A 25,111-nucleotide genomic window follows, 5' to 3' on the forward strand; every position below is an offset into this window, starting at 1 on the left:
ACATTGGGATTGGCCAATACACTCGCTTCAGTTTCCACAGTGTCAACAGGCGAGTGTCTGAAGCATAGAAGCCATGAAGCCTCAACTAACGTATTTCACCGTCACCCCGTACACCCCCCCACCCCGCACACCTCAACACCATCGACGCGTCATCAATATCAGCCACTTTATTTACGTCTATAAAATTCAAATTAAATCCTTTTTTTTTCTGTTAACGGAAATGGATTCGCAACTATCAGATTATGAATATAGGATGAGATTGGCAGTAGAGGACCAAAAATTGATTGGATTGCGAGCTTCGGCGCGAAAACAGTCGATCAAGGTATCGACTTTAAGAGATCGTTGCGCCGGAGCCCAAGACATCACAACGGCACGTCAGAAAGACTTGTCGCTAACGGTCATACAGGAGGAAGACCTTGTGAACTATATTATCGAGAGAGAGCGTGCTTTTCAGCCGCTGACGAAGCAGAAAATACACGACTTTGCACAAGCTTTGGCAACGGTCAACGGGGACATCTCGTATCTCGGCAAGAACTGGGTCGATAGGTTCATATCACGCCATCAGACAATAGAAATGAAGCCATCGAGAGTCATAGATGCCGCGAGGAAGCGTTGCGTCACGAAGGAGACGCTTACGGAGTACTATGACGGTCTCAGCTATGTTATCGAGTCCAAAAACATCACACGGCAATATTCGTATAACGTCGACGAGACTGGGGTCCAACTTGGGGAAACCAACGGCGAGACTGTGGCCGGGACCGTCATGACATCTAGTTCAGAGCGTATAAAGTCAGACAATTCGACTTGGAGCTCGATATTGGAGTCTATATCAGCAGACGGACGGCGTCTTACCCCGACTGTCATTTTTACCGGCGAAAACCTCCAAGGACAGTGGTTTCCGGGCATTTTCCCTGATTGGAAATACACTACGAGTCCTACGGGTTGGTCCAACGCTGATATCTTCCTTAAATGGTTCATGGAGGTATTTATACCTGAGACTACGCCGTCAGACCCGTCCCAATGGAGACTTTTAGTCCTGGACCAGCATAAGTCACATATAACAGCAGAACTGATGAAAAAGGCTTGGTTGAACAAGATTTGGCTCTCTTGGTTACCCTCACATTCTTCACATATTACACAGCCGCTCGATGTTGCCGTATTTGGACCGTTAAAAGGGTACTATCGTCAGTTGACCCGATTTTGGGCCTCATACGGAGCGACGTCACCACTTCAGCAACAACTGTTCCTAAAAGCTTACAAAGAGGCTTCTCGGAAAGCCCTGGCTCGTAGGAACATTTTGAGTGGCTTCTTGGCCACTGGTCTCTTCCCAATCGATGTTCGCAAGGCTTTGAAGTCATTGAAGCCCAAGGAGAAGAAACGCAAGTCATTTGAGGGGCCTATAACACCAAGGAAGCGGCAGGTAGTTGCCGAGACCGTGTGGGGAACGCCTCAAGGAAGTCATGATATTGAAAAACAGCTCCAAGAGGCTCAAAAGAACGGAAATCCCTCGATTCGCGACTTCAATTGTATCCTGAAGAAGGCGATGAAATCTATTGAGCAGAAGAACAGTCAAATACAGCGTCTAGAAGAGGAAAAGGCCGTACTAAAGGCGTCAGCGGCAGCAAAAGCTCCCACAGGTCGAGTCCCCGTTCAATTTGACCCAAACCAAGCTTTTCCTGAGATTGAACAGATCATCACAGCACGAGATCAAGCCGAGAAGAATATATTACATCAGGTCGAGGAAAACAGGCGCAAACCACGTAGAAAAAAGCCGCCAAAAACATTAACGGTTGAGAGAACGTTCTTTAATCAGTATTCAAAGTCTCAGAATAATTGAATAAATACTCGTAGCTGTGTAATTGATTGAAGTCATCTACAGATTCCGTTATAAGGTCATCACGGGTGTGCGGGGTGGGGGGGTGTACGGGGTGACGGTGAAATACGTTAGTACCTACGACATATTCATAGCACTTAACTAACAATGCAGGCGTCATATCAAAATTTAGTAGGGAGAAAAAAACAAGTTAGATCAATCGTCGTAATAAAATTTATACAAGATATGCAACTGAAAAGCCAGAGCACAATCTATCTACAAACAGAAAGCCATCTGCAAAGATGCAGTTTCATCGCCCTCCACTAGGGAGAAGCAAATCCGTTTTTTTGCTGGCAAAGAAGTACATGAACACGTCACGGACGTATCGCATGTTGCTCACTCCCCACTGCTCAGAACTCTTTCGAGCTCTTTACAGGGATCGGCGGGCAGCGCGGCGAGCACGGCGGCGCTTGGAAGAGCAGCCGGTCTTGGGGGGAGTGACGGGAGCAGAAGGAGCCTCAGTGGGAGCAGAAGCACCCTCGGAAGGTCGGACAACGGTGGCGAAGGTAGGAGTAGGGGCGGGAGCCTGAGTCTCGGAGCCAGCGTTGCCACCAGCGGGCTGGGTAGCAACAGGGGCCTCAGCGGCGGCGGAAGTGGCAGCAGGGGTCTCGGGAGCAGAGCCAGAGTCGGAACCAGAGCCAGAAGAGGTGCCCTTCCAGACAGCAGGGCCGGGGATGTCGTAGGTGGTGTAAGAACCGTAGAGGTTGAAGACAATGCCCTTGTCAGTGGAGGTGTAGCCCTTGTTGAAGTCGAACTTCTCATCAGGGACAGCGGTGCCGGAGCCAGTGACCTCAACCTGAGCGCAAGAGGGGTAGAACTGAGCACCACGGGCGGGGTTGGAGGCGTAGGCAACGTCGGACTCGTGGTGAGCAATGATCTCCTGGCGGACAATGTACTTGCCAGCCTTCAGAGCAGAGGGAAGAGTGAAGGTGGACTTGCCCTTGGCCTTGATGAGCTTGTCAACAGCCCACTCACTGCCATCGTAACCGTCCTCAGCGATCTTGGTCCAGATAGCACCAGTACCGTCGGTCTCGGTGTAGGGAGCAATGTAGGTGATGATGGGACCCTTGTGGGATCCGTCAATGATATCATCGCCACGGTTGTCGTGATACCACTCGAAGGTGAGCTCGTCACCAGAAGCAGCCTTGACGAACTTGGGAGCAGCCTTGGCACCGTTGACGTTGCAGACGAGGTCGGGGCTGGTGAGGTCCTTGACGGGAGAGTTGCTGGCGGGAGATCGGATGTAGACGTTGCGTCCATCACCCTGGTCCTTACCGTTGACCCAGAGGCCGTAGACCTGAGCGTGGGCAGAGACGGTGGTGGCCATGGCCAGAGCAGCAGCGGAAGCGGAGAAACGCATCTTGATAGATAGTTATGTTTGAGTTGATGTTGGTAAAGGATTGGATGAAGCGAGAAGTCGCGGAAGTAAAAAGTTCGAGCTTCGGTGGTTTTGTTAGAAAGAATGAAGGTTTGGCACAGCCAAATTGAAAGAAAGTGAAGATAGAAAGAAGAAAGACTGATTTTGCTACGACGAGTGTGGAGAGAAAGAAAAGAAGGTGTTGGGACGACGAAGGATGTCGACTTATATATCAAATCTCGACGCCTTGAGATTAGGCCCTGTATCCAACTATTCCTGTTCCTATCCTATTCCTCTCCAAGGCGGAAACTACGGTCAGCCCCACCACAAGGATCAGCTCACTTCAGTTCAGTTGACTTCATCTCGTCAAAAAGCCATGCCGTAACCTCAAACATGGTGTGCTGGGACCATCTCGAGCGAGTGACAGTTGAATCTAGATCAGATCAGGGAACAAATCTACTCTCAGGAGAAGGGTCCCTTGCAGTTCAGGCGTCTCGCCTTTGGTGCGTACCCCATAACGACATAGTCATTGATAGACGGAAAAATAAACTCACTTGCAGCAAACGCATAGCGGAAATTGAAACCCTTGGGCCTGGGCCAGGGCTGGCTTACACTACGCTAGGCCTGCTGTCAAAAAGACAAGGCGTTACGCTAAACCCCTGCCAAGTTCGGTTTGAGGCTCTATAGAACGCTCCCATGATTGGATGAATGTCTCACGGTGAAACCTAGCCCCTTGGCACCTTTAATATCGGAGCACACCCCATTGGAGCGATCCCGCCTACGCCACCGTTCCCGCCCACCGTTCAAGTCGAAAATATCCCATGGACCGGCGAGTCTATTCTTTTCGAGAAGTAGGCGCCGGTAAGCGATGGGAATTTCAATTCTCTTTCTCTCCTGTGGTCTTGGCAGATCCGCTTCTTCACCTGAAACCGTAGAATTGCCATCTCCGACTGGGGGAGAATTTTGTATGTGCGACCGAGGTATTTTGGTGTCTAGTTTCAAGGGGTTATCCAAAGATGATAGGTTTTCCTCGGGGAGTTGCTTTCTCTTAAAACGAGTCGTGTACGTTTTCACGATGCGAGGATGGCATCGGACGAGAAATGTAAACGAGAGTGTTTCGAGAAGTTTGGTGTTTCTTGTCTGTCAGATCAAAACAAACAACGTACAAACAATTCAAAACAATAAAACGCTGTGAAACGAAGAAAACAGAATCTATGTGAAGAATATCGCTTCGGTAGCGTTGCGAAAATCATTATCTATGCTTACGACGGGTATACGTGGATGTGAATGGTCACAAATGACAGTCTGATTAAACTTCGAATTAACTATACTCAGCATTAAGTTTAAGCATAGAAATCGAAGCTTGAAGGTAAATACTAAGCTTGAATAAAGGATGAACCGACCTGACAAGGGTCTGTCAGAGCTTATCTCCCGGTGCAACGTAGTCCTTGTAACCTCTCTAACGCAAGCTGTTTGAGGTGCGGCGCTAAGAAAATGCTACCCTACAGATCGACAATACAACATCGGGAGCGTAACGCCATCTGCCATTGCTACTGTAACTACAGAAGGCTTGGAAGATCATTCCAGATAATATCAAAGAAATAGACAAATACTATAGAAAGATGCAATCAGTATTCTGCTTATAAAGCACAGAATCACTCGTAGCAGGAGAAAGCAATGAAAAACAACGCTGGTCATGGTGCGTTACACATCGGTTCTGTGCATCGCTACGGAGTAGCATTGTTGGTTTGTGATGCACAAAGTTAATGCTATGTAAAACAAGGTACCACGGCCCGAAAAGTCCGTCTCGATAAACATAATTCGGAATGACGAGCCGCAGAGCCGCTCTCCTTAAGAACCAACCCGCCGGCTCTGTTGGTGATATCGACTCAATCCGATACACATCCCAGCATCCCTAAATTAAAGTGTCACCTTAGAACTCAAATTCCATATTTCGAGGATGAGTTTAACTGCAAATGCATGCATTCTACTGTGCATATAAGTTGACTAGAACTGAACGACGAATAGTTGATAAAGTTTCCTGACTATATATCTAGTGAGTACTGTCGTTATGGGAACATGTTACTCGAGACTATATTAGACAGCAGCCTATTCCTTTTATGGAGCAACTCGCTCATTACACAAAGCTTCAACTGAGTATGCGCAGCATACAAACTTGAACTTCTTCTTCTGCTCAGTAGTTTCCTTGGAACGTGGCTTGATGTTCCAACTTGGATACTCCGAGGCTAGCTTTCGATAGCTGCAACAACCACCAACCCAAAACTTGCCCCTCTTGAGCTTCAATGTCCGAATGCACTCTCGACTTATTATCACCGGTCGACCGATTCTACTGTCCTCTGACTGCAACTGGTCATATGCATCATCGGAATCGTAGTCCTGAATGAAGGCATACGTACTTCTGAGGCGCCTTCGGTCGCATGGGGATGAAAGCTCGCTCATACAATGTAACGAGCCTTGAGAGCACCCCATACATTGCCACCGTCAGTTCAAACGCACCACCTGATCCTTTCTGTAGTATGCTCCCCCGCGATCCTGATGTTTCTTTGCTTCCCATCGAAAATTTCATTCGACGAGACTTCTGCCATTCCGGTGGTACTAAATGCCCTTAGGGTAGCGCTCTAACCAGAGGGAGGGAGAACGAGACCCAGGAGAGATTTGTGAAGAAGCAGTGGCCCAAGGAACCGTACGGAGATGTGAACATGTTTGTCGCAGACGGAGAACTTCCCCTGACGCGTAAGGATCAAACAGTGCTCTCAGACGCCGATTGATCTTACTAGAAGCTCTAGCAAGTCCACCACTATCTCTTCCAGCAACCCATTCATGGCGGTTGAAGTAATTCGATCGTGATGAAAACATTGTCTTGAAGCAATGCAAGCGCAACATATCCATGCAGTCTCCGATGGGGCCAACCGAGTTGTCCAGTAGAAATTGATACCTGGCCCTGATACTCTTTGTGTGGTAGTTGATATGTTCCCAGGCCAGCTCGCCTGGAGCTGCCAGATTGTCAGACCACTCTAGGTCGACTAAGCCTACATCTTCAACTAGCATCTTGGCAGCATACGTGGCGATATTCTTCTGGAAGTTGGGAAGTGTCTCCTTGAATTGCTTTCGCATATAGCCTGGTATGCTGTTATGAATCGGTAACTGATAGCCTCGATGCCCATGACTTCGCACCAGTTTGTCGTATACAATCGTGGGCACGCTTGGTAGTCTAGCCCAGAAACCAAGAAAGTATTCATAAAAGTAGGGCATCTGCGCTTGGTCCGTCATATGCTTCCTTAATGGATCTTCCAGTGTCTCCGCTGCTCGGCATTCCCAGAAGTTCTTTGCTTCTCTCGTTGACTGGCCAGGCTGTACACCTTCAGTGGTAAACCGAATGGTGATTTTGGCATCTGAGTGCCACCCCTGTTGTTTCCGAAACACTGAGCTGCTGTAGATGTGGAAATAGACGTCGTCCATTTTTGCAAAACATCATCATAAACGCGCCGACAAAGTAACCGCGTCTTGGAGCCCGTAGTATCACGACGATATCGTCAATATTACGCATCTTGGCAAGACGAAAAACAGCGGGGTCGCACATATCCTGGATGGCGCTCACAGCGTGGCGAATGTGACCGTTCTGCTTCCAGTAGTAATCAAACTTTGAGCTAAATTCTATGGTCGTATGTCGAGTCTACTATAATTTTGAGAATCCGAAGCTTGTTGATGTTATCAGGGAGCTGGCAGTAAGGAGAGAACTCGTCTCTGGTCTGGTGACAACATCTCAATAGTCGGTTCGCATCTCCGGTTGAAGCTGAAAAGCCCCATATCATCTCCCTCAACTCGAAGGGAAGGGAAAGTAAGCAACTTATATGCATCACAGTACCCATTTTGTTGGCAGACTTGGTATTTTTGCAAGTTTCGAGGAGTGGAACAGAGTACAGAGTAACAAGAATCCCCTACTTATAGTATTATATTAACTTTTACTTCTTGTGGACGTGAATGACTCACTCTGTTAGAGGTTTGAACAAACAAAATTGCTCTAAAGCATTCGAACTCTCACTTAGACATAATTTTAATAAAATTACTCTAAATTATGATATTATTCCTCTAAAATTGCCTTAAGCTAGCCTTTAGCTGAGAGTCCTTTAGTTGGCATTCCTGATAGCTTTGTGCGATCAGATCACAACTCATAGCTCATCCCTTTAAAGCCCTCAGTTCTTCATAAGCAGGTATTCTCCAAGTCCCTCTATCCTCCGGCAGTAGGGCAAGGATCGCCTTATCAATCTTAAGCTTGGTGATAAGCCCAATAATCGAGTACTGTAACTTGATCCCAAAGTTCGTCTTTGGATATGCAATACCAGGGATGAACGACGGCAGTTTTTGAGACTTCTCAACGTATGGTCTTAGAGTATCTTCATACGCCATAAGAGCTCTGGAAATATCATGGCCATGTCTCGCAATTTCTCCGCTGAGAACGTAGGCTCCTATCAAGGCGAGTGTAGTTCCCACACCCGTCAGTGGAGATGGAGCGTATCCTGCGTCGCCCAGCAGAACAACTCTTCCTTTAGACCACGTCTTGGTCTTGATCTGCACGACAGACTGCGCGTAAAAGTCTTCGGTCTCATGCATAGCCTTGATGAGTCTCGGGGCCTGCCATCCTGCATCCTTAAAGATCTCTGCAAAAAGCTTCTTCTGAGCATTGACGTCCTGACTCATGACCTCTTTCAGCTCTTCCAAGTGGGACATTGTCATAAGGTATGCTTGACCTCTATCATTCGAATGCCAACGCGTTGAGATCACGCGGCGGCCTGGAGCGCTGTATACAGTGGCAAGATTTTTATCTCCTGCTTCCCGTGGCAAATTATAGTAACATCCATTCAGATTGAGGTCGCGCACATGAACAGCTTCAGGATCATCAGCGAACAACTTTCGTCGGACTCTCGAGCCTTGACCGTCTGCGGCAATGACAAGATCGTAGCTCTCATCAGCTCCATCCGAAAATCTGACTTTAACCTTATCGCCGACATTCTCAAAGCTCTCAATCGATGTTCCGAAGCGATATTGGGCTCTTTGTCTCGTCGCCTCGTATATGATCTTGCACAAATCTCCTCTCATGACTTCGAACTCACTTGTGAATGACTGTCTCCCTTTCCCCGAATCATTTCTTTCCAGTAGAGCTTTCTGCTTCCCTTGCGAATCAACCCATTGCAGGCCATCTTCATCAACCGCTTTATTTCGGATCTCTTCAAGAATTCCCATGCGCTTCGCAGCTTCGATGCCTTGGCCGCGAATGTCAATCTGCTGACCTCCAGTGCGTAGTGAGGGGAATCTTTCTATAATGGTGCAGGAATGGCCGAGACGGGAGAGCCAGAAAGCGGCAGATGGGCCAGCGATGCCACCGCCTGAGATGAGAATTCGAAGTTTTGACATTTAGAAACACGCTGTGTCGAATAGCAAATGCTATACGTGGAAACGTAGTGCATGAATGCTCGCTAAGATATTCGCTGTCAACACGCTAATAAATTAATGAGTCGTGAAAGACCCTGGAAATTTACAACTAACGTAGAATGTGGTCAAGATAATCAGAGTCTCTGTTCATAAATGGCTGCTTCGTCAAAATTCCGGCAGGAAATGTAGGTGTCATTGACTTTAAGGATTGTATCCTGGACTAGTCTAGCAACCAGGAATTAAGATGGGACTGTGTCTGTGCTGAAACTAGAATAGTTACCACCTTCATAACAGATGAGTTCAAGCCTACTGTAGAGAAAGTTTGACGGTAGGATTTCTGGTTATCACGTAACTCAAGGTCGGCAAGAACATCAAAACAGCGATGTGTTGTCTTAAGCACCTATTAAGTATCAAGGTCTATTGCAGGGGCGCTCCCTCAAAATTGTCTAACACAGTAGGCACACCAAAGCACTGTTCTCTATTCTTGTTAATTGATAGATCTACCTGAATTCCCTGTAAATCGCTCAATGTATCTGCCATGCCCACGTGGTTAGAGTCAACGTCCAATTCTAATCTAGCTTCCATCATTTCGACCCAGACGCATCCGCCTTCTTCGACTGCACAGCATCATCCACAGTGGGCGGAGCAGGAATATCGACACCTTCAACACGATATTCAAGACCCGGATAAGCATCGCTGACAACAAGAACGTCAAACTTGCGGGCCTGGCCTGCCTGAGCGGGAGGGAGCTTGATGGTTGTCTTCGCCGTGGGTCGACCACCAGCCTCGAGCTTGCGATTGGGGTTCGTGGTCCAACCCACACGCTTCACTGCAATGACTTCGTCGCGTGTTAAATCAGCCACGATAACGAACCACGATTCTGTTTGTGGTTTAGGGAACTTGGGTGCGTAGATGCGAGCCTCTCGCTCGACAAGCTGGTTGAGACGCTTAAGACCAATGGTCACTGAGAGTGCCGTGGCTGCAGCGATGGACACCTCGACGTTAGGTAGGATAGATACAGCACGAGCGAAACGGTTGTGCTGGCTCGCAGGTACACCAAGCTTCTTAGCAAGTTGCATCGCCTGAGGTCTAGTCAGCGCGCTGATCTTAGCAATTGGTGTATCGTTCTTGACGTCGGGTTCGACCGTAGGTAGGATGGACACTGGTGCATCAGTAGGCCAACGAGCCGACTTGACCGACTGTAGAAGGGCCATCATTTGCAGGCAACTGGACAGATAACCAAGCTCGGTCAGAACATCGATGGAAGCCTGTATGACACGGATAGCCTGATCGAGAACACTTGTCTGATCACCGACATAATCAGTGATTGGAAGGTCTATCTGAGACATATGTGCCTGGAGGAGTAGGAAAGCCTTCACGTGGGGATCCCACATAGGCAGCCCAAAGGCGTGGCCAGGGAATGGCAAGTTGTCCGAAAGAGTGTTGTTTATGAGGTCTTCATTATGGCGCACGGGGAGTTCGTCGTACTCGGTAGCGCGGGACATCCATGACAAGACGTCGAGGAATGAGGCTTGAGCTTTCGCGTGCTTGACAAGGTGACGGATCGTCTTGTGCGAGAGGTAGTAGTAACTCATGATCTTGCCAAGAGGTGTGGGATCAACGTCGCCATTGGGGGAACACCTCAACACATTTAGAGTCAGCAAGCTCGTTGAGTGACTTGCTAACCATCTCAATCATGTATTCATTAGCAAGCTGCTGAGCAGCGATGCTATTGTGCTCCTCAGCAGAAATCTCGAGTCCGTAGTACGACGGATTCTTGTGTAGTCGTCTGAAGAAGAATGTCCATGTAAGATAGTCGAGCGCGTCCTGTTTGGTGACAATGGTCTCAGCCGAGACTTCGGCACAAAGATGGTTATCCAAAACAGTGTGAAGCGAGGACTCTACTGGGAAGCCAGTGTGAAGGAAGTGCTTGTAAAAGTCCTTCTTGGAATCCTGGGTAAAGATACGTGCAACTCCCGAGTTATCGAACTGAGGACGACCGGCACGGCCCAACATTTGCAGAACATCGGTCAAGTCCATGTCTTTGTATGCCTCAATTTTGGCATCGAAGAATTGTGTTCCTTTGACGACAACCAGATGAGCAGGCAAGTTGACACCCCAGGCGAGAGTACTAGTAGCGACCAGAATCTGGATCTTGTTGTTCAAGAACAACTCTTCAGCAAGCTGACGATCCGACTCAACTAGACCAGCGTGATGTAGACCAATTCCAAAGTTGATGGCCTCCTTCAGCGCGTCATCCTTGACTCGAGCAAGGTTAAGCTGCAAATCATCTTCATCCATGTGAAGAAATCGCCGGGGGTTATCTTCCATACCACAAAAGTTGATGAGATCCTTTGCAGTCAGACGAGTCTGTCTTCGCGAGGGAACGAAAACAATTACAGGCTTGTCAGGACTGTGATTCTTAACAGCCAAGAAGGTGGGGCGATTCATAGACTGCATCAAAGGACAGAATCCCCTGACTTCTGGGAAGCCATCGATATATAATTCCAGAGGAACAGGACGGACTGAGTGCTTAAAGTTGAAAAGACCTTCTTTGACACCTAACCAGTTGCCCAGGTCTGTCGCATTGGCGCAAGCAGTTGACATGCCCAGGAGACGAACGGCATTCTTGGTCGAGGAAGCAATGTAGTTCATACGGGACACAATGATTTCAAGAATAGGACCACGGTCTCCAGCCAGAAGATGAATCTCGTCAATGATGACCAGGCTCACTTGTCGAACATATCCTCTTGTCTGCCAGGAACGAGATATACCGTCCCACTTCTCAGGCGTAGTGATGATGATATCAGCGTCCTGTATAGTTCTAGTATCAGGAGTATTGTCACCAGTCAACTCCACCAACTTCAAGCCCAGTGGTCGCGCCAATCTAACTCCCCAGTCTTTGACTCGCTCACGGACAAGTGCCTTCATTGGCGCAATGTAGACAACCTTGGACTTGGGTCTCTCACGGAAAGCCCACCACATGGCAAGCTCAGCAGCAACAGTCTTGCCGCTACCAGTGGGTGATCCAAGAAGCACGTTGGCAGGTGTATGGTAAAGCGTATGGAAGATTTGCGTTTGCATGGGGTTGAAAAACTCAAAGCGCTTGGCATAGAGTTCTTCAAGCGCAGGGTTCTTGAGGGCCGAGATGGGTAGTGGTTGAAGATTCAGGAGGTCAGTATAGACGCTTTCAGTGTCTGGGCGGATGAGATGCTGGAAAGAGACTGGAGTGACGGTCTCAGCTCCCAGCCATCTGTCTGAGACGGCTCGGACGTGTATCTGGCTAGGCAAGGGGTCCGAAAGGGGAATCGTGAAGTTCAGCTCATGGTCATCATGTAACTTTCTTCTGTTGAGAATGAAAAATTCATGATGGTAGATCTCTGAAGTCTCGGAATTCTCGACCCAAATGTAGAATGACTCTGAGGTTCCGTGAATCTGGTCATGCCATCGGAAATCGGGAATAACAAAGAGCTTAATACGCAACACATCTCGGTTTAGAGGAGCGATTTCAGCCTCGACGTGAACAGTAGGAAAGTTGTTCAAAATCTTGGCAATGTTCTTGCCGGCACTCTGGTTGTGGATCAAACCTCCAATCTCTGCAGGCTCCATGTCTTTCATGGTCTCAATTGTCAAGTTCTCTTTCGCGTCGAGCTGGTTGAGGACCGACTTTGCAAGGTCAAACTGATGGAGAGGATGCTGGTAGGGCCAGATGCGCTTTTCAATCGACTTTGCCAGAGTTAGAAGCACGAGGCACTGGTGGCCCCATCGGCGATTGAGGGCAAGCATGAAGAGTGCTCGACAGATACGTCCAGACTGCTGAGCAACGTAGTTCATGTCGTTTGAAAGGGCAAAATCTTCCGGCTGCGCTTTCGAGATGTAAGACTGCAGCAAAATATTTGTTTTTGCCTGAGGGGTGTCGATACCTCCATCAACATCGCACGGAATGATCTCTCGACGTAGATGAGTCAACTCCTTCTCCTCACTATCTCTGGATTGGATGTTGTCAAACTCTCCACTCATACTGATCATCTTTAAAATATCGGCCTCTGTGGCCTGAGGTTGCATCATGGCGTTGAAAACCTGAATACTTGTGTGGAGGATATAGTATTGACTGGCAATTCTTCCGATGTCCTTGCTGCGCAGCTCATCTGTCCTTTCATTGTAGATAATCATCTGGCATTGCTGCAAGGTCTTGGCAGCCTGAATAGCAAGCTGACGACGTCTTTGAACCAGGTTTGGGTCGTCGCGAATTTCTGACCATTCTATGCCATAAGACATTGGGCTCCTTTGCATGCGCACGAAGAGGTACGAGTATCCGATCCACTGAACAGCATCCGGAATAGAAGTGACAGTTCCGAGTGCGATCTCAGCATTCAGATTGTCAACCAGCTTCGTCGAGAATTTAGATTCAATGGGCTGCTGTTCCGTCACAGCAGTCAGGTAATGGGTGAGCTTGTCGTGGGTTGTGCAAATCATGCCGATACCAGTATCTTCGAATTGAGGACGACCAGCGCGACCAAAGATCTGCAGTACATCAAGAATTCCCAGATCAACAAATTTACCATCCTGAGCGCTATAAACCTGAGTTCCCTTGATTACGACTGCTGCGGCAGGCAAGTTGACACCCCATGCTAGAGTGGCGGTACAGCAGAGAACCTTCAGGACACCCTCTCCAAATAGTCTTTCCATCAAGTTTCGGTCAGATCTTGCCATTCCAGCGTGGTGAACTCCAATGCCCTTGGAGAGGAGCTCACGGATCTCCTTGGACTTGGACTGCTTGATATCACGCGAAGCTTGTTCAAACCCAGGATGATAGCTCGGGTCAAGGAGATCTGCACACATGGCATCGATGGCCTTCTGGTGCAGCATTCGCGCTGTAAGCTGCGTATCTCTTCGTGAGTGAACGAACACCATGACTTGGTGATCACGCTCGAGCATCTCTTTGACTTTTTCGAAAGCGACCTGATCAAGATTCTCCTTCGATTGCTTTGATCCAGCCTTTCCTTTGACGCCGATGAAATGTTGTTCCAAAGGAACAGGGCGGAAGGATGAGTCGAAGTAGAATAGGCCTGCATATTTGTTGACTTTGAGGAAATCGGCGACATCGACATAATTGGGCAATGTGGCACTGAGACCAACAATTCGAATGAGAGACTGCGTACTCTCAACCTGCCGTTCCGTTCGAGCCACAAGGGATTCTAGGACAGCACCTCTCTCATCATGAAGCATATGTACCTCATCGATGATGAGAAGACGGACCTTCTGAACAAGTTCCGTGTCTCAGTGACCTGCGTGTGACGACATCCCATTTCTCAGGGGTCGTAACGATTATTTGAGTCCTGGATGACTTCAGACTTGGTGAGCTGCATATCTCCAGTGTACTCTCGGCATTTGATACCAAGACAAAGCCAGGCGCTTGCCTAGCTTCTCTGTAACTTCAGCAGCAAGCGCCTTCATGGGGGCAACATAGACGATTTTGAAGTCATCGGCGTTGACTGCAAATTCGGTGGCTGACGGGTCTTCGAAGGGGTTAGGCTCAACATTCTGGGCAATTGTTTGAAGAATGGTAAGCATAGCAGCATCCGTTTTACCCTGGTCATATTAGTAGCTGATGGTAAATGTTGGTACAAGTGGACTCACAGCACCAGTAGGAGCACAGATCAACATGTTCTCACTAGTCTTATGGGCAACAGGATAGACAAGACTCTGCATGCGGTTAAGCGTCTTGTAGCCCTTGAACGTATTTCGACACAACCCATTGAGTTCCTTGACGGGAATAAGCCGCTGTCCAGGTCCCAGTACACCCTTCTTGCCAGCGGGGATAAAGTACTCCTCGTACTTGTCAAACGATAACCGCTCACTACCAACTGGCAGTCCGTACTTTTTGCCAGCGTAGCTCAGGGTGTTTCCAGCGCTGTATGCTTTATAGACGTGTGGATATTGGGGTTCCTTTGAATGTGCTGGTGCTAGAGTTGCAGATTTGTGTGCTTGATCTTGGCGACGCAGGTTTTCTTCTCTTTGAGCCTTGGTCAGGAGTCGGGGTCCGCTGGAGCTCCCCTGACTCTGACTGTTGACAGCGGAAACGATCTCATTTCTGTGACCCAGCATCTCGATGATGAAGTCAAGATCATCAAAGCCTACCAAGTCAGTAAGCTGGATCTGAAGTTCATCATCAGAGCGATCAGAGTCGAGGACACTCATAATTTGGCTCTCAAACACATCAGCAGAGAGACCATTCTTGGCTGCGATGGCTGAACATCTAACTGCAAACCATTCGGCACCGTAATCTGCCACAGCTGGTCCATCTAGGGCTTCTCCATCAGCGAAGTCGCTGCTTAAGGCTTCTTGGTCGTCATCCGAGATAAAGTCCCAGACATCCTGGCCGCTGTTTCCACTAGAATAACCACCAAATTCGTCATCATCGAGATCATCTTCAACTGATCCATTCTCTTGGGGAATTTTGAGGTTGGCGATAGCTTCTTGCATAGCCGCAAATTGTTCGCGCCATCGTGCCTCTGCGGCACTAAGTTGCGAGGATGCCATGATGTAATCGATAGTATCCAGCTGGTGGTTGTTACGTGTTGCCTAGTGGGGAAGTCTTCTGATGCTGTATGAACACAGGAGTGTGAGGTAAAAGAGTCGTTATTCTGCTGCCTGTAGTTGTGGCAGCCGACGTCCTTTTGACGTTGTCCTTGATCGAAAAGGATTGGTTCATGACGGTGGATTGCTTGTTCTTCAAAGAGTCATACCGCTCTGGGCCGAACAAATACCCCACTAAACAAGCCCCCGCCTAGCCGCCAGCGAGCTTGTAATGCTTACAGCCACTAACTGCCCTTGGAAATTCAGCGGCCTAGTCGAAGAGCCCGTCTGCGTCGTGGGGAACATGTGACGCCCCTAAACTCAGTCCTTAGTTACGGTGACGGAGGGTTACAACATTCAACCAAACTTCAAATCCTCCCTCTCCTTCAACTCTCTCTCTCTCTAATCCTCCAATCCCCCCCTCCCGCTGTCGCCCTACTGCGCGCTCCGCCTTCGATTGATAACCGCCACTTCTCGCAAACTTGATCCCGCAATCATGAAACTGCATTACATCGGCGTACGCTGTCCCTGTGCCCCTCACCGATCGATCGAGACCTCCGTCCAGTTGGGCTAACAAAGCTGCTGCGACCAGATCCTTCGCAACGAGAGCCAGCCGGCTCATGAGATCGTCGCTGAGAAGGAACTCAGCAGCTACTCGCGATTCACCCGCAACAAGTCAGTCCTATCTTATCATTGCGACCGCTATCTCCGTATCCGGACGGTCCATGGACTGACTCGCAAACTTGAAACAGCTATGGCGAATTCATGACCCTATTCGCAAAGACCGTCGCCGAGCGCACCCGCCCTGGACAGCGACAGGATGTTGAGGAGCAAGGTATACCTGATTCAGTTCCCTCGAGAAATCACAAGCTTACATGCGCATTCTACAGACTACACTTTCCACGCCTACGGCCGAACCGAGGGTGTCTGCGGCATCATCATCTCCGATCACCAGTATCCTGCCCTCGTGGCACATCAGCTTCTTAGCAAGGTCGTCGACGAGTTCCTCTCCAAGAACCCCCGCTCCAGCTGGGCCACCGGCACACCCACTCTCTCCATGCCCGAGCTGAAGGAGTACCTCACAAAGTACCAGGATCCCCAGCAGGCCGACAGCATCCTCAAGATTCAGAAGGAGCTTGACGAGACTAAGATTGTTCTCCACAAGACCATCGAGAGTGTGCTACAGCGTGGAGAGAAGATCGACGATCTAGTGGCTAAGAGTGACGGTCTTAGCGCCCAAAGCAAGATGTTTTACCGTATGCCACTGTTCATTCCAAATTTCCCTTCATCGGAAAACAACTGACCTATCCCACAGAGCAAGCCAAGAAGCAGAACTCGTGCTGTATTTTGATGTAATGGATCATTTCGTTTTTCCGGCGTTGGACCTGGCTTCATTTCAGCATATAAGAGATGTCGGTATTGAGATTGGTTATTCGTGTGGCGCAGATACTTCCAATCGTTTTGTCCATCATTCATTCGCAGGGCCATGTCTTTACAGCAGCTAGACTTGTCGAAGAGGCGGAGAAGAATCTTATCACAGGCAGTACGATCGAAGGCAGATGGGTGCCAAATGGGAATCATTCTTTTTGACATGTTAAAAAAAAAAGTCCATAAATTGGACAAGTGTGAAATGCTCACTTATCACCAAACCTAATCTGATCGAAAGATACACAAAGAAGAATAAAATCTGAGTCTTTTGACCCCAGAGTGCTTAAGAAGAAATGAAAACCCCTTTGCTTTTTGAAGAAGAAGAAACTCCAACGAGATGCTCTAGGGACGAGTCTGCTGTCCCGTGTCTTGCCCATTCATGCTTCTCTGGCGCCTTGCTGTAAGTCCGTAATCCATAATGTCCAAACATATCCGTCACTGAAAGCGTAGTATACAAAGGAGACAAACGTATAGGAGGGAAGGAAACCCTGTGGTATGTACAAGACGGCTCAAACCAGTTGAGTCCGCCATGGTGAGATGCTGCCAGAGCATCATGAAAAGGGTATTGTAGAAATCGTGACAAAGATATAAAATGAAACCGAAATGGCGATCTGGTTGTTCATCATGAAATGCGAGTTTTAAGATTCCTCAAGAATTACTCTCTCACTCTTGCGGTGCATTTGGTAAGCATCAGGAGAATGAGTCCACTCCCTTGGGTGCACCAAGGTAGGGGTAGATGACTTGGTCTCAGCTAGACGCTCATCCTTCTCAATTGGGATGTAACCTGGTCCGCTCGGGCTGCCGTTACCTCGATGTCTCAAGCTGGGGTTGCTCTTTAGCGGGTGCAGCATCTTGCGTTGCTGGTGCGAGACGCTGATCTGGCGAGCGATGGAGATCTCAACAGCGTTACGTAAGGCCTCTTGAGCATCAGCCTCGGGAGCTTGCTTCTTGGGCGAAGCCAATGATGAAGATGGGGAGAATCGCCTCGAGGTTTCGGCGCTGGAGGACGTGATGGAAGCTGGGGGCGAGACCATGTGCCACGAGGGCTCCGAAGGAGAAGAGAGTCTTCCCTTAGCTACCTGAACATCTTTCTCGTCGTCTGTGTGTTCAGGAGATTCGGGAACTGTGCCTGGTGAGGGAGTAAATGGAGACGAATGTTTGGAGTGGGTGTTGGGCGAGATAATGGGCACAGGAGGTGAGGTCTGTTTTGCGGAAGTAACGCTAATCTTCTCCGTAGACGCAGCACTGGGACGTCTGTTGAACTTGGAGACAAGGGCGGGCTGATAATGTGTAGCTTGCGCTGCGAACTTGTTGTGCTGAGATCCTGACCGCGAAACTTGGGTGACTCTTGGTGTAACTGCCTCAGGGGACTCCTCTGAGTGATAATATGATGAGTCCAATAAGGCCGGGGATGTGTTGGCTCGGAACCGAGGTGAAGGCAGAGGCTTTGAGTTATCCTGGGAAACAAAAGCTGGTGAGGGCTGTGGCGACGTTGCCCTCCGTGTCGAAGAGACTCGTCTCGATTCTCGGCGATTGCATCCTTCACAGACTTCAGATGATCGAGAGTAGCCTGTCGTCGAGCAAGAAGTGAGGAGGCCGACCCTTGCGGTGGCTGTAAAACACTGTTAAACATGACACTATATCGATCCATTTTGATGCTAGGAATCTCAACATCTAACAGAGAGTGAGGAATAGCAGGCATCGGAGGCGGCGATGAGGGCGGCGGTGCGATTGCTTTTTCTGATCGCTTCTTGCTAGAGTCACCTCGAAGGCCTCTTAGCGACATTTTGCGGCCTATACCTCCTGAACCCGGGTCCTTCAGCTTCGCTTCCTTTGATGCCTTGCGCTGAAGAGCAGGCTTCTCCTTTGTTAGTTTTCCCGGCGATATAGGTTTCGCCTCCGCTGACGTTGGTACCGACTGAGGCACTTCAGCAATCGTCTGCGCGGGTTCTGATATAATTGGTTCAGTTTGAGATCGAATAACGATAGGTTTATGCTTTGGCATTTTTCGTGAACTCTGATCTGCTGGTGCTGAAGTCGGCATTCCAGAAGAACCTAATGATGTGGTAGAAGTATTGACACTCTCCGTCATAGATCGTTGGGGCTTCTCTGGCCGTGTGGCTCGCTTCGATTTTGATCGAAAAAGGCCCCATTTACGAGCCTTCTGCTGAGTGTCATCGACAGGCTCTGGCGCAGGCTCTGGTATCGGCTCCGGGATGTCGACGACTGCATTCATGGCTCTGTTTTGTGGATTCCAGGGCGCCGGCGCAAAGTCTCCCATTTGTGTTGGACTTCCAATTGCCATACCAACAGCAATAACACCAGTCTCACCAGAATCTATCATAGAATCCGGAGTTGAAGTTCGCACCCAAGTCGTTCTCGTCAGTGACGAGGTTCGCGGGCTGTGTTCGGGGGATGGAAGTCGGCCATGGATCGGTATATGAAACGCCGTCACGTTGCCCTTCTTTGAGCTCTTGAGAATGAGTGCAAGATCGTCTCTGGAAACCCGCTTGTCGAATGAATGTTTGGAAAGAGAATGACTGTCTGTCCAGTCGGCGGTGAAGCTTCCCCTACGACGTTGATATCCGGAGGCAGCCGATACAGTAGCAGCCCGTGACAGATTTGTAGCCATGACTGGAATCTGTCGCGCGACCGCACGAGGGGGTCGTTTTGTAAAGCGTCTAGAATAGATTGACACACAAACAGTGGGTGAAGCAAAGCAAAGCCCAATGCAGCGCGGGGGCGAGATCTATGCTTGGATTTAGAGGATAAAAGGCCTTTGTTTTGACTGATTAGTTCCCTGCATCGACAGGGTCTGACACAGAAGACGGTTCACCAAGGACCGACTTTCTCAGGGACCAGGGTCCTCTTTAACAAAGCCTGCGATGATTTTTGGACAAGAACTGACCCTCGTCTCACAGGGACCACCCCGCCTTTCACGGAAGCCTATCGTATGAAGCCGTTGATGAGAATCGAGACGAATGCGGTTAAACGGCCGGCAACAAGCAGGGAACTGGGTCCAAGATGACGATGGAGTGCAAGGATGGAGTGTAATAAGCGCAAGAGCAATTTCGATGTCCAAGAGCCGATCCCCGGATTGGTTGCCACGCCTCAGATGAAGCAAAATGAGATGTATGCAAACGGGCATGAGAGAGAAGAAACGTCAGCTTATCATCTGTCCAACGACAGAGATTTTGAAGAGACACCCCATTTTGACATTTACAGGGATCGGTCTTGGGAAACAAGCTAAGAGGCTTTGGTCAATGTTTGAGATTGATGGGACGACGGTTCCTGAATGCTGACTTTGAAATCTTCAACGCCCGATGGCATTGATTGCTTCAACTTTCTCTGCAACGGCTGCCACGGCCAAGGAACTACTTTGACTAGGGGGCCCCTGTCGAAAGCATATCAAGGAGTGGGTCCTTGGGGTTCTAAGAGACCCCAGTGTCGTGTGTCAGAGTCGTCAAACCTGGAGGTTCATTTAATGCTTTGAGAGAAATAATTATGCGGTTCGTTGGTTGTCTAGTTGAGGTTTCACTGCTTGTGGCACTTTTTAGAAGTAACCTTAGCCGCCGCAACGCAACGTACGAGAGTGGTGATAATAGAGGCGCTAGCTATAATAATAGCAACGAGGCTCTATAAGCCTTGAGATGGGTACATGTACAGAAAATGTGTCTCCGTCGGCGAACGCGGCAATCTACGCGGTTGCTGGGATCTTCAACGTCAACGCTGATCCCGATGACACACACAACCCATTCACACGGACTTACGGCCAAGGCTGGTAACTTCTGTAACAACAAGACTCACAGACATAATGTGACAGCGATTCATGTGGACGATCCTGAGAACTGAATCGTAGTCACCTGTCAACGAGGGACGAAAAAGGATCCGATCCCTGTAAATGTTCGTTGTCAAGAAAGACAAACAGCTAGGCTGTATTAACACGACACTGTAACCTTCCTCTCAGCCAACGAGCACTGGAAGGGTCTCGTGTACGATACCTCATTTACTGCGCCGTATTACTTTAACGGCACTTGCATGATGCTCAAGTATGGGGCATGTGCTGAGCTGGTTTTTAGATTAGAGGAACAAGACGCGGAGTATCCCAAACAATATCCACCCTGTCACAGCCCTCTATGAAACACAAGCTTTCGAAAACTACTGCAGGCAAACCTCCACTGCAAAGCATACAACCACCCATCAGAAGACCGTTAATCATAGCAGTGAGCGAATAAGTGGCTGACCCGTCTTCTAGAATTTTCAGGTGGCGGCACGGAACTTGAACCTAAGTTGCGCGCGGCTCGTGGGCTGGCCATTGGCCTCACTCGGCGCGTCTGTCCAACGCTCTTCATCTCTCTTAGACAGCGGGAGGATTCAGTTGCACCCGATCCATCCAATTTACAGTAGGGCTGGTTGTCGAGCTGAGTCTGGGCCGTGCTCAGTAACATCGGCTGGATGGATGTATGTGCCCAAAGGGGGAAATTGAGGATATAAGGCTTCCGTTGTGAGTGATTGGATCGTCAGCGAACAATAAGCGATACAGCCGTAAGAAAGGTGGAATGAAGTAAAATAATCCTCAGGGGTTTTTGCCCATTCAACTCGCCGTTTCATGTCACGGCTAGGGCCTCTACAGCTCGTCTCAGATTGCCAATTTCCAATTGTAGCACAACCAGCACGGGCCAAAGAGGAAACTAGGCTCACATACCCTAGAGAAGACAAAGTGTAGGTTCGTATCATCAGACTGTTTCCTAGAAGTCGTCTGAGCATGTCCAGAAGAGTTACATTCGAAGCTTCAGAGTGTCCTTGACGAAGGAGAACGGCGACGTCTGTTTCACTACGGGTGACTCCGGCTCCATAGAGTTATCGGCAATGCTATTGTTCTTAATACGTCTCTTAAGACATGAAACACCAAGGTTATTGGAGCTTGAATATCACCTAGGAGCTTTGTCGATGAGCTGCTGTTGAGTAAGTAAAAAGTCTCTTGAACCAATATCCGGCCTGTGCTTCGCTTAGAGTTCGTCTCTCGTGGGCCTCATTTCAAAGTTTCCTGGCTTTACTAGAAGCGTTTGGATAACCGAGATACAAACTCTGAAGACTGACCTTCGGTTACAAAATACCTGTTTGATGATGAAAGCTGGCAGTTGTGACAAGACTTAGTGGCTTGGAGCTTTCAAACGGCTCCTTACTCTCAGGGACATCTACGGACACTATTTGCTGTTTTCTCCAATAGTCATGGTCGATCTAACAGATGAATCCGACCTCAACCTAATGAAGTCAGATAGCGTTAAGCTTAAGCTCATTGACTCAACAACCAACGTTCGAGAATCAGAACCTCCATGTTTGACGGCAGTTGACCTGATCAATCTCTAAACATTGCCAGCGCTACCGAAAGCTACCCTCGTCACACGACAACTAATGCGAATATGAAACATTCGATGAACTCTCAACTGCCAGCGGTTAAGTGGGCGTTAAGCGTAACCACAATTAGATCCTCTTGCGATATTAGTTCTTGGTGTTGGCACTCGTCTACTAGGTAGTTCCTAGAAGCGAACATGGACCAAGGGCACATGAGTCTTGGCGGATATTGCCGTCTGCAGTAGCAACGGGCCGTCCAGAGTCGTTTCCCGTAGCTTCAACGCCAGTTCAAGCTCTATAGTGACGTCGAAAATCGAATAGCTTCCACTAGGTATAGGTTAGGTCCAACGATCTCTCATCTTTACTGCTGAGTCAACAGCCTCTGCGTGCCTGGATCGAACGTCACACGGGCAAGTGATCTCGGAATGCAGAAAAATGCGTGACATGAAAGCATGCTGCTGCTGATCATGCCGACCGACATATTTGAGAACCGTTGGGTTTGCAAGTACACAGTACCAGTCTCATGACTGATGTGCTGTCACCGACAAAAGTATCCAATACTCATTGGACAGCATTGGAGCTTGATAACATTTTTTGGCGGGGACTCATGGCGGCCTGGAGGGGCAAAGCTCCAAAGAATCACCACATCAGAGCAGTCGACAACCTCCCCCGCCAAAACAAACCTCACCTCTAAACCTTCTTGCCCTCGCGTCGCAACTCTCATCTTTCTCGTCCTACTTGCAACCACTCAGTTCCTATAATTTCACACATCTCACATCACTATGTCGTGGCAAGGTCAGTTTCTCACTGTCTCTACTATCCTACACCGTCCCGCTATCGATTTCCCCCTCCCCCGCCATCGTCCTTGTTCCTCATCACCGCCTCCAAATACCTCTATCTCGAAACCCTAACTTGAAGTTGGACAAAAAAGCTGACATGGTGACTTTTACATCGATATAGCATACATTGACTCAAGGTATATACAATCGATCCCATAACTCTTGATCATAAGCTATTATCATGCTTTCCGGCACGGATACCGATTGAATGCTGACATTTTCCGTCTCGATAGCCTCGTCGGCTCCGGTCACATTGACAAGGGCGCCATCATCAGTGCTGCTGGCGACAGCGCCTGGGCTTCTTCTCCTGACCTCCAGGTACAGCAAACCCTCCTTCACCGACTCAACCTCTCGGATCGATGGGCTAGCCCTTCGTTAATGAACAAAACTGACCTTGTAACCCCACTATAGCTCAAGCCTGAGGAGATGAAGGCCATCTCTGCCATCGTCGGCGGTGACTCGGCTGCCAAGGACAAGGCTTTCGCTGAGGGTCTCTACATTGCCGGCGAGCGTTACGTTATGGCCCGAGCCGAGGACCGGAGTATCTACGCCCGATCGGTACGACGCCTAACTCACGAGTCCCATCTCCTTTGACTAACTTCTTTATCACAATAGGGCCGCCTCGGTGTTGCTGTTGCGAAGACTGGTCAGGCCATCGTCATCGGCCACCACGGTGAGGCCCAGGTCGCCGGCAACGCCACCTCTACCGTCGAAGGTCTTGCCGACTACCTCATCAAGTCAGGATACTAGACATTCAGTGTGTGAGGCAAGGGTCTGGACGGAATCATCTGTGAGAAGCGCCAGGGAAACGCTGTTTGTCCGTGGAGCGGACAGTCAACGCAGCTATAACGAGCTTATGCCGAGAAGAGCGCCTTTGTTTTAGAGCACTGGGCTATGAGCTCGAGTGTGTTACCTGGGGGAGGACATTTTCCTTATTTGACCAAAAATCGGTCGGACGACTTTGTTTCTACACGATTCTGCATATAGGCAATCCGAGTGCCCTCCAGAACCTGTCACCTGTATGCCAGATTTGAAATGATCATCAAATGTCAGCCAACTCGACTCTCCATTACAACTGCTTTTATCGTTTATTCTCCGTTCGTATCCGTGATGTACAGTACTTTTGTCCATCTTATTATAGGTACTCATGATAGTTCTTTATGTCATTAACGCCGATTCCAACCCAATATTTTTTCTTGAACTCCGCCATTCAACTCTTGCTAGACGTGTGTCGTCGAATGCTTTTTACACGTGATGAATCTTGTTCTCGTTCGGGTGATGCACAAAAGTGTCTGCTAGGCTCAGAGGAGCATCTAAACAGGAAGCTCGGCGTTCCGTCTTCCAAGGCCTATCCTATCGACGATCATTCCAATATACGGTCCTACGACAGGCAAGCCTCGCGCGAAGCCAGCAATTGTCCCCAGGAAATCTCCAAACAGGACCACTATGCCGTATGCTTCAACGATAAACCCAATGAAGGTCCACTTCATGAAAATAAGGATCAGGCCTAGGAAGAATGCCGCCGTGCCCTTTGCTTTTTGCTTGCGGGCGAAGAATAGAAGTGTCTTTTGAGGTCCGATGATGATTGTCAAGCCGATAAGGAAGAGGATCTGTTTTGTACGTCGGTCGTTAGCAATCGCTTGTTCGCTATGATAGAGGAAGGGAAGAGGTCGTCATACATTTCCCATAGCAAGCCTGCATAGAAGTCAGCAAATAAAACCGCTAGATGATTGAATCTGTCAATACTTACATAGATCGGTCGAAGAATAGCATGACACCTCCTATCAGGAAGAAGCCTCCTAGAATAAACGTCAGCCTCCATATCTTAACCATGTGCAGGCGCAGGCGTAAACGCACCGCCGGAGCAGAAAACAACTCCAATTTCTATCGCAAACGGTCAGCTTTCGTCCATATCGAGTAATCTCCCGTCTAAGGGGTAGCGCATCGTTGCAGTGCTTATGATCGCAACTCGCGTGCCAGTGTAAGATAAGGCGTACTTTGAGTATCTGTCAACCACATAGACATCTTTGCGGTTCTGTGTATCGCTGATTTGATTGATAAATTCGATCGGTACTGATGGTTTCGATGGTAAAGCGCACAATGGAGCTTCGACTGGGAAAAGGGCGAGAATGAGAGCAGGGAGAAATAACTGAGGCCAAATTACTGAAATGTTTCCTTTTTTCGTCACCAGCTCTGCTTCCCTCGAGGACACGTTCCAGGGGTTTACAT

At 48.9% G+C, this 25,111-nt stretch overlaps 9 protein-coding genes across 9 annotated transcripts; 3 read left to right on the plus strand and 6 right to left on the minus strand.

Moving 5' to 3' along the window:
• Window positions 1–73: 73 nt before the first annotated feature.
• FOXG_08210 (uncharacterized protein) lies at window positions 74–1,907 on the plus strand (the record flags this gene model as incomplete). Its single annotated transcript, XM_018387007.1, has 1 exon — window positions 74–1,907. One exon carries the CDS (start codon window positions 74–76, stop codon window positions 1,835–1,837), a length of 1,764 nt encoding a protein of 587 aa, XP_018244803.1. The 3' UTR covers window positions 1,838–1,907.
• A 79-nt stretch (window positions 1,908–1,986) lies between these two features.
• FOXG_08211 (uncharacterized protein) lies at window positions 1,987–3,565 on the minus strand. The gene has a single exon (XM_018387008.1). The coding sequence runs from the start codon at window positions 3,231–3,233 to the stop codon at window positions 2,244–2,246; it is 990 nt and encodes a 329-aa protein (XP_018244804.1). The 5' UTR covers window positions 3,234–3,565; the 3' UTR covers window positions 1,987–2,243.
• Window positions 3,566–5,359: 1,794 nt separating this feature from the next.
• Window positions 5,360–6,739, minus strand: FOXG_19774 (uncharacterized protein). The gene has a single exon (XM_018400039.1). The coding sequence runs from the start codon at window positions 6,708–6,710 to the stop codon at window positions 5,847–5,849; it is 864 nt and encodes a 287-aa protein (XP_018244805.1). The 5' UTR covers window positions 6,711–6,739; the 3' UTR covers window positions 5,360–5,846.
• Window positions 6,740–7,314: 575 nt separating this feature from the next.
• On the minus strand, window positions 7,315–8,872 carry FOXG_08212 (uncharacterized protein). The gene has a single exon (XM_018387009.1). The coding sequence runs from the start codon at window positions 8,661–8,663 to the stop codon at window positions 7,428–7,430; it is 1,236 nt and encodes a 411-aa protein (XP_018244806.1). The 5' UTR covers window positions 8,664–8,872; the 3' UTR covers window positions 7,315–7,427.
• Window positions 8,873–9,265: 393 nt separating this feature from the next.
• On the minus strand, window positions 9,266–15,224 carry FOXG_08213 (uncharacterized protein; the record flags this gene model as incomplete). Its single annotated transcript, XM_018387010.1, has 4 exons — window positions 9,266–10,279; window positions 10,368–13,943; window positions 14,064–14,273; window positions 14,322–15,224. The coding sequence occupies 4 exons, from the start codon at window positions 15,222–15,224 to the stop codon at window positions 9,266–9,268; spliced, it is 5,703 nt and encodes a 1,900-aa protein (XP_018244807.1).
• A 398-nt stretch (window positions 15,225–15,622) lies between these two features.
• On the plus strand, window positions 15,623–16,849 carry FOXG_08214 (synaptobrevin). Its single transcript, XM_018387011.1, has 5 exons — window positions 15,623–15,777; window positions 15,853–15,935; window positions 16,013–16,095; window positions 16,151–16,516; window positions 16,576–16,849. Exons 1-5 carry the CDS (start codon window positions 15,757–15,759, stop codon window positions 16,614–16,616), a joined length of 594 nt encoding a protein of 197 aa, XP_018244808.1. The 5' UTR covers window positions 15,623–15,756; the 3' UTR covers window positions 16,617–16,849.
• Window positions 16,850–17,326: 477 nt separating this feature from the next.
• Window positions 17,327–19,320, minus strand: FOXG_08215 (uncharacterized protein; the record flags this gene model as incomplete). The annotated part of the gene is made up of 2 exons (XM_018387012.1): window positions 17,327–18,159; window positions 18,180–19,320. The coding sequence occupies 2 exons, from the start codon at window positions 19,318–19,320 to the stop codon at window positions 17,327–17,329; spliced, it is 1,974 nt and encodes a 657-aa protein (XP_018244809.1).
• Window positions 19,321–22,259: 2,939 nt separating this feature from the next.
• Window positions 22,260–24,090, plus strand: FOXG_08216 (profilin). Its single transcript, XM_018387013.1, has 5 exons — window positions 22,260–22,838; window positions 23,004–23,019; window positions 23,116–23,200; window positions 23,294–23,440; window positions 23,498–24,090. Exons 1-5 carry the CDS (start codon window positions 22,826–22,828, stop codon window positions 23,630–23,632), a joined length of 396 nt encoding a protein of 131 aa, XP_018244810.1. The 5' UTR covers window positions 22,260–22,825; the 3' UTR covers window positions 23,633–24,090.
• On the minus strand, window positions 23,114–25,089 carry FOXG_08217 (uncharacterized protein). The gene is made up of 5 exons (XM_018387014.1): window positions 24,880–25,089; window positions 24,740–24,766; window positions 24,633–24,681; window positions 24,562–24,577; window positions 23,114–24,492 (listed from the first exon to the last, which is right to left on the minus strand). The coding sequence occupies exons 1-5, from the start codon at window positions 24,905–24,907 to the stop codon at window positions 24,196–24,198; spliced, it is 417 nt and encodes a 138-aa protein (XP_018244811.1). The 5' UTR covers window positions 24,908–25,089; the 3' UTR covers window positions 23,114–24,195.
• Window positions 25,090–25,111: the final 22 nt, after the last annotated feature.

Source organism: Fusarium oxysporum, chromosome 2 (assembly GCF_000149955.1).
Source record: "Fusarium oxysporum f. sp. lycopersici 4287 chromosome 2, whole genome shotgun sequence".
Classification (NCBI taxonomy): Eukaryota; Fungi; Ascomycota; class Sordariomycetes; order Hypocreales; family Nectriaceae; genus Fusarium; species Fusarium oxysporum.

What these genes read in the sequence shown, in the direction of transcription:
- FOXG_08214 (XM_018387011.1), top strand. Translation starts at nt 15,757, where the DNA reads ATGAAACTGCATTACATCGGC. An exon ending in TGAAACTGCATTACATCGGC is followed by an intron (nt 15,778 to 15,852) that starts GTACGCTGTCCC and finishes TGCTGCGACCAG; the next exon opens with ATCCTTCGCAACGAGAGCCA. An exon ending in CCAAAGCAAGATGTTTTACC is followed by an intron (nt 16,517 to 16,575) that starts GTATGCCACTGT and finishes CCTATCCCACAG; the next exon opens with AGCAAGCCAAGAAGCAGAAC.
- FOXG_08216 (XM_018387013.1), top strand. An exon ending in CTTCTTCTCCTGACCTCCAG is followed by an intron (nt 23,201 to 23,293) that starts GTACAGCAAACC and finishes ACCCCACTATAG; the next exon opens with CTCAAGCCTGAGGAGATGAA. An exon ending in GGAGTATCTACGCCCGATCG is followed by an intron (nt 23,441 to 23,497) that starts GTACGACGCCTA and finishes TTATCACAATAG; the next exon opens with GGCCGCCTCGGTGTTGCTGT.
- FOXG_08217 (XM_018387014.1), bottom strand. Translation starts at nt 24,907, where the DNA reads ATGTCTATGTGGTTGACAGATACTCAAA. An exon ending in GTGGTTGACAGATACTCAAA is followed by an intron (nt 24,767 to 24,879) that starts GTACGCCTTATC and finishes CGTTTGCGATAG; the next exon opens with AAATTGGAGTTGTTTTCTGC. An exon ending in AGTTGTTTTCTGCTCCGGCG is followed by an intron (nt 24,682 to 24,739) that starts GTGCGTTTACGC and finishes CGTTTATTCTAG; the next exon opens with GAGGCTTCTTCCTGATAGGA.
- FOXG_19774 (XM_018400039.1), bottom strand. Translation starts at nt 6,710, where the DNA reads ATGGACGACGTCTATTTCCACATCTACAGCAGCTCAGTGTTTCGGAAA.
- FOXG_08212 (XM_018387009.1), bottom strand. Translation starts at nt 8,663, where the DNA reads ATGTCAAAACTTCGAATTCTCATCTCAGGCGGTGGCATCGCTGGCCCA.
- FOXG_08211 (XM_018387008.1), bottom strand. Translation starts at nt 3,233, where the DNA reads ATGCGTTTCTCCGCTTCCGCTGCTGCTCTGGCCATGGCCACCACCGTC.